Consider the following 12,385-nt stretch of genomic DNA (forward strand, 5'->3'; position numbering starts at 1 on the left):
AAAAGGCCAAGAAAGAGGAACAGCAGTTTTTAATGCAAAGTGACAGCCACAACTTCATGACGGTATACAAAATTCCCACATACTGGAATATGATCCTTTGCAGGTGACTTGTTCTGTTGGCCTTGTTAACCTCAAATATTTTGAAAGGAATAAACTGTTTCCCAAACAGAACTTTATTCAGATACATCTGATGAATTTTTCAGAGTTCAGAGAGAAACTGGCATAGCGTTAACATATAAGGAGAAGTCAAAGTTCCCTCTAGTTACTGAAACATAACCTTCTCTTTCAAGTTGTTTTTTGAATAGTCTCAAAGACTGTCTTGCTTCAATCTTCAATCTTTCACATGCAACTGCTACTGTAAAGAATAGAAAAATAGCAAAAAAATCACAGAAGCTTGAGTTAATGCCTAGAAGACCTATCACTCAGCAAAATACTTCCACGAAGGCCAGGTGGTTTAAAAAAAAAACCAAGAAATTATATAATACATAGAATCATAGAATCATTTAGAATGGTTTTGGTTCAGAGGGACCTTAAAAATAATCTAATTCCAAACAGGGACACTTGGACTGTCCAAGCAGGAACACCTTCCACTAAATCAGGTTGCCCAGGGCCCCATCCAACCTAGTGCTAACAACTTCAGCGCATTTGTAGCTTCTATGGACAACCTGTTCCAATGTTCCATCCTTATAGTGGAGAATTTCTTTATTATATGTAATCTAAATCAATCTTATTTTAGTTTAAAATCATTACTCTTTGTTCTGATTGGTGCACTCCACAACAAAGTTCATTCCTGTATGAGTGACACAATTATTTAGGTTCTTATTATTCCCTCATGTTATTCTCCTTCAATCCAGATTTTAGCTTTTTCACCCTAATATTAACTAATCAACTTTCTATACTGCAACATGATATATAAAAAAAAGTAACAATTTAAGCTCCAGGAACACAAGCTAAACAAACTCATTCTGGGATAAAAACATTCACACTGTAATGCAAATTATAAGACAAACAGTTGGAGACACAATTCAGGAAAGTCATGAGCTCCTAATCCCTTATTCCTCCATGCTTCATATATTTTTAACCAATTTTTTAATTTAAACTGCATAAACAGTTATCTAGAGCAAAGATTAGACATGTATTCTTGTGCTACAGCAATGCCCTCATCACTTAAGAACTAGCTAGCGGCAGTTCCTTGAGTCTTATAGGAGCAGCTGTGTTTTGAAAAAGCTTTATCATAAGTCTTATGTTCTCATGCATACTAGTTCATGCAGGTTGGGACTCTTCCAGATGGAAGCATGTGCAGATTTTTATCCTGTAAATTTTAAGGATGCTCTGGGTAGAGATGGTCCAACAATCACCAACAACTAAACAATTCGTAACAAGCATACAAATCACCTACTGCATTCAAAGTGTTTGGACACCAAAAGAAATAAGGCACCAATTATATTTGGATCATATCCCTGCAAAGTTGTTTATTGGAACTAAAGCACTCAACAGCTTTTCAGAAACCCTTTTCAGTTTCTACCATAACCATCTGCCTGCCTATTATGATAGCTGGAATGACTCTTATATTTGTGTCTCGTGGTGTAAAAAGCAAATTCATGATATTCACTGAGGCTTCTAAGCTGTAAAATTTAAGACAAAGTAACAAAACAGTCATCATCTTCATCATTATATGAACATTTTGCATTGACTGAGGAATGCGTTTTGAATGGATCCTCTGATTACGCCAACCTACAATTCTTCAACTTTCACAAGTGTTAGTAGAGCACATTTACTTCCAAATGATTAAAATAGAAAGTGCTGACCACCCAGCAGCAGGTGCAGTCCAAAGAACTGCAGTCCAACCAGTTTAGAAAGAAAGCCCTCCAAGCACACAGGATTGTTGACTTTGGGTCCTCAGAGTAAACTTTTTTGCTCTACAGATTTGCTAATTTTGTGCTGCAGTACTTGCTTATGCGCACAGCCTAGGCCTCTATGGATTTGTTTCCTTCATCTGAGTGTTTTCTCAGTGTAATGTGTAGGTTGCTTTAGAAAACATTGAGCTTTGTCTGAAAACAAGTCCTTCAACATAAGTCTTTAACATAAAATGTTCATATAAATATGCACAATATACTCTGGAATCAAATCTGGGAAAGTTTTTTCAGCTGCTGTTTGACCTTTATTTTAGATCCCAACACTGCATAGACACAGAAGCCAACGAAAACTTGGTAAGTTTCTGAATTTGTCCTTCCAAGAAGGTCTTGGAACTGAACATGAGGGATGAATTAAAACCTTGCAGTGAAGCTGATGGTGCTTGTTGCAGTCAATAGTTGAATTTGAGGAAATAGTTCTACCTCAAAATTTTATGTTTTCACAAATTCACACATTTTCAGAGCTAGTATGATATGTTCACTTCCTAGGTCTACTTGGTTAAAAACTATTAAGAAATATAAATTGGATTTCTGCATGTGATAGCAAACAAAATATTGTCCAATGAACAACAGAAACTGCTTATGCAAGAAAACTTACATCTAGTAGCGTGTGAAGATGTTGATCCTGGAAAACACTGTGAAGAAAATCTAAGTCTTTTTCACTGCAATCTGTAAGTGCATGAATTTCCTCCAGGCTGTCCAGCACCTGTGAGACTGCTCCTATGGGGCAATAAACAGGAGGGAAAAAAAATCAATAGAGCAAAGACTCACAGTAAACTGAAGTTCTGAAAGGGAAACTCACATAATCTTGACAGTCAGAGTTTTATAGGAAAATGCACCGAATAAACTTTAGTACAACAACAGGACCCACTCATAGTGCAATTATTCTTAAGAATTAGTTTAACTGAAGAGAGGTTAAAACCTTCTTTTATTAAGCTTTGTTTGGTTCTATTTAAGGTGGCTTCCAACAATGTCTTATGAAGACACTTGGATTATCAGTGCAACTGCCTGCCCAAACATTCTAACTCCAGCCTTTCCTTTTTTCAGTTTTTTTGATTATTGGCCCAACTCAAATAGTTATTACAAACTGGTTAGAAAGTTGAAAAAAAAACCCCACAACAACAATGCTTTCACAAATCTATTTTAAGATCAGCATTTGTATAAAGGAAGGAAGAGAAAGACCTGACTGCTGTGTCCTCTGGAGTAGAAAAAAAAACGTCAGTAACGTTAGCTCAGTTTTTTGTTCACTTTGTTCTATTTACTTCAGTACCTCAGACCCAGATAAACCAATTGCTGTATTTTGAGACCAGTGGATTGTTTTGAGTCACAGGAAGATGGGATGATTTTTAACGGGTAAGGGTGAAAGGAGAAATGAGGTAAACAGGGACAAAAGGAGAACCAAGAAGCAGTATGGAAGGTGAAAATTCATGAGGAAAGTTGAACTCATGGTCGGAAACGATTAAGAAGCACAATATAAATCCACAGAAAAACAGTCCATATCGATTCTTTGTGGAATATCTTGTTTTAAGCATCAGGTATCAATTGTGGCTGCCACTTGTGCGCAGTACTAGAATGCTAATCCTGGTTTGTCTAAACACCTAGGATTCGTGACTTTAGATTTTCCACAGTGGTATAAGCAACAGGAAAGATGGCATCTTATTAAGTCCTAGCCATAAAATATGCCAATGTCTGACAGTGAACTGCTGAATGCATTGTAAAAAATAAATCCTTTATTCCAGATACAAAATTCTACATGCTCTGTATTTTGGTAATTCCTTAATAATGTATTTATTCTGTTTACTTACTTATTTGCCAGTCTCTTGTTGCCAAGAGAGTTGGATAATAATTGAAATTCTAAAAAAATGCTGTATTTCTTGAAATTCCACCTTCTATTATATGAACAATTCTTTCCTGTCCTTCTTACCTTAGGTCCTTTTGTAATCTATTTCATTTTCAGAATTTAGTAAGAGCAAAAAAACCAACACTCTCCCAAACACACAAAGAGTCAAGTTAAAAACTGTTATTTGTCTGAAAACTGAGAAAACTTGGAATGAAGTTAATGACAAACACAAATGCAACTATGCAAGCTTTGTGACCTGAGCCCTCAGAAGGATGAGCAAATTACAAATCTTGCAAAATTTATATCCCATTTACTAAAAAAAAATCAACCTAAGATTCTCCTCTCAGTTACTGAACAGCAAGGTTAAGAACTACAGTATTCCACTCATTTACAAGTCATGGGCCATGAGCAGTAAGACTTAGTTCTCTGTCATGAAATGACTACTTATTTGCAGCAGATTTATCAATACAACTTATGTTCCTGTATAAAAAGTGGTGGCTTCATTGCTAGGAATAAGGCACTGTAGCTGATGCACATTGGATCTGGTGTGCTAAACAGGAGAAAAACCTGCTCCAACTCTGACAGTGAAAAATCATGTTCAGCTGAAAGGAATCTTCCATATTCCTCTGTCTGTACCACACCTTGTGCACTGGGAGACACAGCAAGAAAACTGAGGGAATACAAGGACCCGGTGCTGGTAAGAGCAAAGAGATATTCACAAGGTATAGAAGAAACTTATTACCTAAGGACAAAATGGGATTGTGCTTAGTTCTTTTTAACATTTTCAGCATATCCATTAAAGGTTGATGGACTTAGGAGATTTGCATGCCTAAAGGAAAGTACTTGAGTTTCTAGGACCTGGTTAGCAGAAAGCTATTTATAACAATTTCTTTTTATTTCTATTCTTGCCAAGTTCAGATTTTCTAGCAAACTATTTTCTAGCAAAATTTTCCTTTCCAGGCTCAAAGCCCTTTCCATCTATTTGGAGTGTTGACTTTAAGGAAAACTTAGAGAAGATACAATTCAAACTCTCAGATACTTCAGAGTCTCAAAATACTTCTTGAAAGTGCTCATAATCACAAGAACTGGAGCCAAAACCAGAACAATGAGAAGTATGCTAGAAGCTGTCCTTTTCAATTGCAAGTGACTGAATATTCTGGACCATCATATTGTTTATATGACAGTATTATTTGACCTAGAATGTGATAATATGGAATCACATTCCACAAATGTGGCCTTTCTGAAAGAAATAGAAGTTACTTTTTAATATTGCATCTGAAAAGCCTTTTGAATATCTGGAAATTCCAGAACACTAAACATTGAGCTCTTGTTTTTTCCTGCCCACTGACTGCATTGACTAGATGGCCGTAGTAAAAAGTTTCCAAGAATATCCTTAACAAATTTGATGTCAAGTTTTGATAGTGACTTTGCTAATCTCTCAAAATCACAGTTTCAGTAGTATTTTGTTTGTTTGTTTGTTTCCTACAATCTTGTGATGTATCTACAGTATCTACCACTGTACCTTTCAACATTGTCACATGTTTACAAATCACAGTATGCATTTGCCTGAGAAAATGGCATAGCAGTAATGGACTGACAGCGTATTACTGTTTAAAAAAGTGACAGAATATTTCTACAGGCATTTTTCTGAACATCTAGCTCTGTTATAGACACTTAGTTAAAGGCCTAACAATTCAGAACTTTAAATTCAGATACTAAATAAAATAAAATAAAATTCATCATTTTTTGTAGAACGTTCATCCCAAAAAAGATTCAGATACTACTATATTTAAATTACTTCCTAGCATTTGGGAAAAAGCAATCAATAAAGGTTAAATGCACTCAAAAAAACCCCCCAACCTGTAAATGCAATGTAATATTCATGATTATAGCTAATATCCTCTAGAATTAGCATTTCATCTCTTTTCGTCATTGAAAATGTAGCCACTTCAGCATCACCATAGATGATGAAAGACTTAAGTGAGTTGTTACACATTTACAAAATCTAAAGGTTAGATTTGAAATGATTTATACCAATTACAGACTCTACATGACAAAAATTATAAAAAAATATAAAAATTAGGAAACCAAGAAAAAAAAAAGAAATTAATCAACTTGACTTTCTTTTAAAGACTGTAAAGTTTGCTATAAAGTGCTGATTACTGCCACTGTACGTGCCTGAGTTAATTAGGTGAGAAGAGCCTTACCCTGCACATCAAGTTACTATAAAGATATAGACACAAATAATCGTGCAGGAAAGGTTGTAAGGACAGTGACAAAAGTAGAAGACTCTTCTCTTACTGGTGTAGAAACAAAATCTGCACCAAATATGTTTATGTGAGAAGACATGCGTTGTGAAATCTACTGTAACTGGAATTGTGTTATCAGTGTGCACAAAAGATGGTATCTTGGGCCGTGCATTCACCTTCACTTTTTTTGTACTCCCATAAGGCTACATAAGAAACTACAGCTGAGATTATTCACAGCTCCCTCTGTGTTGACACCTCCGAAAGGCTGAAAGCTATGGCTTCTCACATTAAAGACAAACAAAGAAACAAAACAGCCAGAATGCTGAAAATAGTCTTCTGTAGTCATTCAGTACACTGAACTCTTTTTAGTTAACAGAGTGACTTTCTAAGTATAATACTACATTGCTTAAAAGAAGGAGCTTAGGAGGACAGGAGTTTAGATTGAGTACTTTTCTGTGCACTTAGGCAGTTCTAATATTTGTCGGAACTATTTGCTTTACAAGAAGATAACTTGGATCATTTTTTTTCATCCAGTGTGTGGTCAGTCATCACAGGTATTTCCCTAATTTATGGAGATAATAATTCAGATACAGTGTTAAACTGAATTCTGCTCGCAGAGTATTTGTAGTTCTCAGGCAGAGCTGGTCATCACTGGTGGCTAGATCATCATGGTTCATCAAGTTACAAGCAGAAGCTTTGGTAAAATAGAATGTTGTTACCGCGTCCTTGGAGCTAGCTATTCTAGCCTGGAACAGGTGATTTTGCTGGAGGAACTATCTTTAGAGACAGAAAGCAGTTCCTTAATCCTTCCCTTGAACATTAAAAAAAAATCTTGAAAATACTGATCTAAGAAACAGTCTCCATATTCTGCAATAGAACGTCTCCACCACAAAACACCCTCAAAAGTTTGTTATTCTGAGGCCCAGAAGACATGGTGGGTAGAAATGACTTCCTGTCTCATGCAATAGGCAGCGCAGTGAATTAGAAGAAGTGAATTATGTGGCCCTGATTCTGTGACTAAAAGATTATTTAGGTAAAAAGACTTAAATCTTGCTGAAAAACAGACAGGAAAAAGAGGAATCTAATTTTTATTTAATATTGATGATTAGACGTTTATTTAAATCTTGCTTAATCATAAATCCTCCTGTGAGCATTGTAAACTTGTGAGAGGAAGCCTGACCTTCTCTAAATACAGAACTATACAATCGTGACCTTTTTCCAAGCCTCCTGCAATTAGTATTCCAGAAAATAACTCTGTAGAAGATGTTGTAATAACCACTATAATAATAGTACATTTTTATTAAAGTCACATTGACAAGATTCAATCCCCTGGGATCTGTAGAACTGTATAGTACTGTTCTAAGTTCCCCACATCACCTACTCATTTTCATTCAGTTCATTCTCTTTCTCTTAATTTGGAACAGCTTTTCAACTACTTTATATGTTATATATAGGTAAATTGGTGCTTTGGAGATTTTACAGTGGCTTTTAAATGACTAATCAAAGACTAGCTGTTATCTGTAGTTTCCCTATATATCATGATTCTGTCCTTATGCCATTTAATCTACAGTCAACATGAGCGACTTTCTCCTACTTCATCTCGGCTGCCTTCTTGTGTGCAGTCAGTGGAAATGACATTAAAGAACAATCCTGGATCTCTAAGCACACACATTTTAGAAGGCACTTTTGCTTATGAAGAAATCTGAGGCTAGCACATACAGTAAAGACAACAAAATTATCTTTTTTCCTAGAAACTCTTAGGTTTCAGGAAGACTGAATGAAGACACAAGATACTATCTCATAAAAAACCAAGAATATAATCTCTGTGTATTATTACTGAGTGCAGATATTTTCAGAAAAAAACGATCGTGTAAATATGAGATTCTGACAGAACTCATCTGATGAAGTAACATCATGCTTATGAACTCTGCAATGTGAGATTCAAGTTTCATGTACTAAAAAAAAATTAAATTAACAAGTCATTCAAAGGTTCTTTTGTCACATTATGATGCACATTAAGACTCCAGTGAAACCTGTACACTTATACTACCTATTTAGTGATGACAGTACAAATCTGTGCCTCCATTAGCTTACTTCTGTTGGCATCTGATTAGAATAAACTAAAAGTGCAAGGCATAAATGTTTAATGTAGTAGGTAATAAGAAAAACATCAAAACGTTGCAGAAATGATGAGCGCCTCTCGGATGACACGAGAGAGACGTATTTTCAAATCATGCTCAGACACACACGGAAGGTTGTCTATTTCAGCAATACATGAATGTTGAGGCTCAACAGCAGCATAATTATAAATTCTATGCCTGTGCTTTACATAAAAACCCACATTTGTCTCAGTAGCATCGGACAGAAGTTAGCAGTGTACAAGAAAGAACCCCTCTGTTTCCTCTTGGTCCTATAAAGCAAATACTAAACATATTCTGTTTTCATTAAAGGCAAGAAAAGAATATTTTACAAATGACAGGACCTATCCACTACAGGTGTAACTCTTTAGATTAATGGAAAGCCAACTGAGGATCAGATGCTCTTCATTATTTTATACCGCATCTGCATGAATCACTGGAGCTCAGATGACTCTAACTTCACATAGTTAAGTTGCTGCTCTTTGCTGCTCACTCATTCCAGAGCAACCATCTCTGTAAGGGCAGAAGACAGCTGAAGCATGCATATATATGCCTACTGTAGTTTAAAATAAGGTAGGAAATCCGCGTTTCACATATATAGCCAACAGTCAAATGAAATATAAAGGCAGATAAGGACTCCTCTGATTTCAGCTATCTAGTGTTCAGTGACTTGTTGCTTCCTATATTAAAACCAAAGAGCCAAGTTTAGGTACTCTGTACATTTACAAATACAATCCTACATGCACACAATTCTATGCATGTTACTGGGAAGCTTTTATGGGAGTAATGATAAATGTATGTATACACGTATATATTTTATATATACATAAAAATCAGAAAAAGTAAAGGGAGAGAACTAGAAAGAGACTATATGGAAACCATAATGAAACCATAGAAAAAAAAGCAGTTGGTGTGGTAGAAAAATATGGTTAAGAAAGTGAGATAATTAAAAAAAAAGGGGGGGGGGGGAATAATATCTCACAAATAAACAGAAGGAAAGAAAGGCAAGTAAACTTTGGAGAAAATGAAAAGAAATAGACCATTCTTTTATTCTGCACAGACAGGGGCACTATGAGTTCATGTATCTCTGATTTTCTTCTTCTGTATTTGGGACTTTTACAAAAGACTGCCAATCCCTTTTCCCTGCTTCTCTCTCCCAAAAACTAGCCACAAGCATGACAGAAAACAGCCTAGGGTCAGAACAGACCCAAACCTCACAAACTGCATACTTACATGCAGCTAAACAAAGGACAACTTTAACAAATGAGTGCCCTTCACTACTACTTCTTTAGGTACTTTCTTCCTCATTACAAAAATGTATGGAACTGCTCTTCTGACCAGTAAGGGGGCAGCAAAACCTTTTATTCGTTAAATTTACTGAAGGTGGTACACTTCAAAACAAAATCATTGGCTGAGGCTTTATACGACAGCTTCTTTTTTATTAGAACTACATACAAATAATAGTTTCTGAAATTTAATATAAAAATCTACCAAGTTCTCATTCTTATGTTATGGGGATGTTATGTATGAGGATTCTGAGAGAGGGCAGTAGGAAGTAAAGGAACAAGCTCTACAATCTCTAAGATCAAAAGAATCAAATAAACAACAATCTCTGACTTTGATCAGAGATGGAAACATAGACATGTGCCTTGCTGCCTCAACGTAGGATGGTAGGGCTGTCAGGTGAAACACTTTTATAGCTTATCTTTTCAGATGCCGCGTTTGTTGGTTTTGAAATGTTTGTGGTTTGTATCACAATGTCTAACATTTCACACTTGTTCTTCTGTCTAGCACATTCTGCAAGTTTAGAAGTGCTTGTGCTTCCAGTCTGCACAAAGTGTGCAGCTAACCTGCAGCAGAACATCCGCCCTATGTCTCTGTAATATTTCTTCATTAAGGAGTCACAGATCGTATAGTTATTTAAATTGGCTGTATATGCATACATATACAATGCATATGCATATGTCACATACCACTGTCAACACAGAATGATCAAGAAAGTTCATGCAAAGGTACAGCAAGAAAATGATATAGAACTAATGCTACGGCGTATGTTTAGTGTTCAAGAGAAAAAAGTCGTTAATCTATGAAAACATTAATTTGGGAACTAAAATGCAAAACCAAACAACTTCATTTTGTATTAATTTAATGAAAATTTAACTTTTATTTCGATTGTGTTGCAAATATAAAAAACAATTAGACAAAAATCCCAGTTAATTTTAATACTGCCTCTAACCCACAGCACTCAGAATTCCCTGGAAAATGATACTATTTCAGGTTAATTACATTTTGAAAGTTACATATAGTTTTAAGCACAATATACAGGCTATTTTTTCTCGAGCAGGCAGTATTAAAACTGAAAATAGTAAAATGAAGAGAAAAAAAGCTGATTTTTAAACATGCAAAGACACACACTATAGCTGAATGCTATGCTTTAAAGGAAAACAAAGGGATACCTACTTTCTGCTGCTAGAAGTCCTAGTAGGAAGGCAGCATTTGAACAAACAACAAACAGCATGAAGATTTCAGAACAAGCAATTCATAAAGCTGCAGCCTGGCATACTACTTTAGCCACAAAACAGTATGAATAAACTGTCAATACCTCCCCCATCTCTTAATTTTTTTATTAACACAGTTTCCATGAGTGGAGCAAGTGGGACTTGTAGAGTGGGATAAGAGGAAAACAAGCACTTGGCATTGGAAAAGTAGCACATATATTATTCAGTGTTAAGCATCTATAATAGCAGATTTTTTTCTGACACTGTTACACGATTTTAAAAAACTCCCAGACAAAAATGATTTAAAGTAAGAGGCTCATAGCAAATGAAATGATAAACTATTATACTGTCAGTGAAATGTAACTTGTTATTAATTACTTAACACACTTATATTTACTAATTAGAATTTAGCAATGTTATACTGAAATAATTTAACAAAAGTTTCAGTGATGATTTAATTATAAGAACCATTTGGAAATATACACACTTTATTAGTGATTTTAATCAGTGCTGACTTGCTATATTGAGACTTCATTTTTGTACCTAAACACACCACAACAAAGACAAATAGCTGAAAAAACAAAGACAATAATGAAGCATTGGAAATACTCCAACTTTGGATCTGAACACCAATAGTCAATCATATTTGCACAACTAGCTGAGCAATAGTAACAGTAAATTATAGGGTGAATACAATTTATTACCTTTTCCCATATACTTTAAAACACTGCACAAGATGCTTTGCAAATATTTAGAAAATCAGTGGTATTATTTGCATAATAATATCTTTCTTCCTCATATAGCTGAGACTGAGAGTTTTTAAGCTAAGAGTTTACACTGCTCATATTTTACAATATCTAAAGTCCTCAAAAATATTTGTGGATTAAACTAGTTCCATGGATGTTTAAAATTGATCTGACAACATGGCTGTATGTTTGCTGCTTGATTCCACTGGGAAAGCCTGTCAGATTGGGCTTTTATTTTTTGATAACAAAAGAGTCTAATAAGAAAAAAGGCATGAACTTTACTATTTACATAAAGCAATAACATAAAATATCAAAATGTATTTATAAAGAAATGTCATATAAAATGTTTCCCTTGCAATTTGAAGAAACATGCCAGAAACACTAATGCAGACTTTAAATACCTGCTTACCATGCAATAATAAAGCACTGCTTCTGTGTTCCTCATATTACACTTTTACTGCAGAGCTCAGAGAGTGCATAAATGCTCAGAAGTACTGCAACAGTGCAATTTGGTTGCCTAAGCTAACCACACAGCTAAGAATTTGGTCAGTATGTCTTGCATCTAATATGCTGCTCTACTTTTTGTGTGGTTAAATTAAAACACAGCAATATAAAATGCCTTACAAGAACTTCATAAGCTACTTTGAAACTGTTAGTCACGTACAGAATACCAATACCACAAACCAAGAAATAAAAGCATGTACTATAGAGAAAAGCTTTTTAACTAAAAGGCAAGATCTGTTTTAATCTAGAATTCAATTATGCAGTTTTCCAAAGACTATCCATCGGGTTAATTCCTACAGTGACTCAGTAGATCTGAAAATGTGGCTACAAAAAGGCTGTGGGAAAAACAAAGTTATAAGAAAAATCTTCATTTGACGGGCTTTGCTTACTGTATGCACAAAAACCTTAACATCCTGAATGTACCTAAGACTCCAAAGTGAACTAAATGGCCTTCCTAAATTCAAATTCCCAACTCAAAACTTCAAACAATTCCACAG

The 12,385-nt window shown here is 35.1% G+C and overlaps 1 protein-coding gene across 10 annotated transcripts in view; it reads right to left on the minus strand.

The window, feature by feature from the left end:
• The window catches only part of CASK (calcium/calmodulin dependent serine protein kinase), a 195,991-nt gene that overhangs the window by 50,229 nt on the left and 133,377 nt on the right, over window positions 1-12,385 (minus strand). For 7 of the 10 annotated variants that reach the window (XM_052674191.1, XM_052674196.1, XM_052674193.1 and 4 more), the window contains 2 exons: window positions 10,601-10,618; window positions 2,512-2,633 (listed from right to left, as the gene is read on the minus strand). In XM_052674191.1, coding sequence (XP_052530151.1) covers window positions 2,512-2,633; window positions 10,601-10,618 — 140 coding nt within the window. The remainder of the gene's footprint in view (window positions 1-2,511; window positions 2,634-10,600; window positions 10,619-12,385) is intronic. The other 3 variants (XM_052674199.1, XM_052674197.1, XM_052674192.1) reach the window with 1 other exon arrangement.

Source organism: Tympanuchus pallidicinctus, unplaced genomic scaffold (assembly GCF_026119805.1).
Source record: "Tympanuchus pallidicinctus isolate F22 unplaced genomic scaffold, pur_lepc_1.0 scaffold14, whole genome shotgun sequence".
In the NCBI taxonomy this organism is placed as follows: Eukaryota; Metazoa; Chordata; class Aves; order Galliformes; family Phasianidae; genus Tympanuchus; species Tympanuchus pallidicinctus.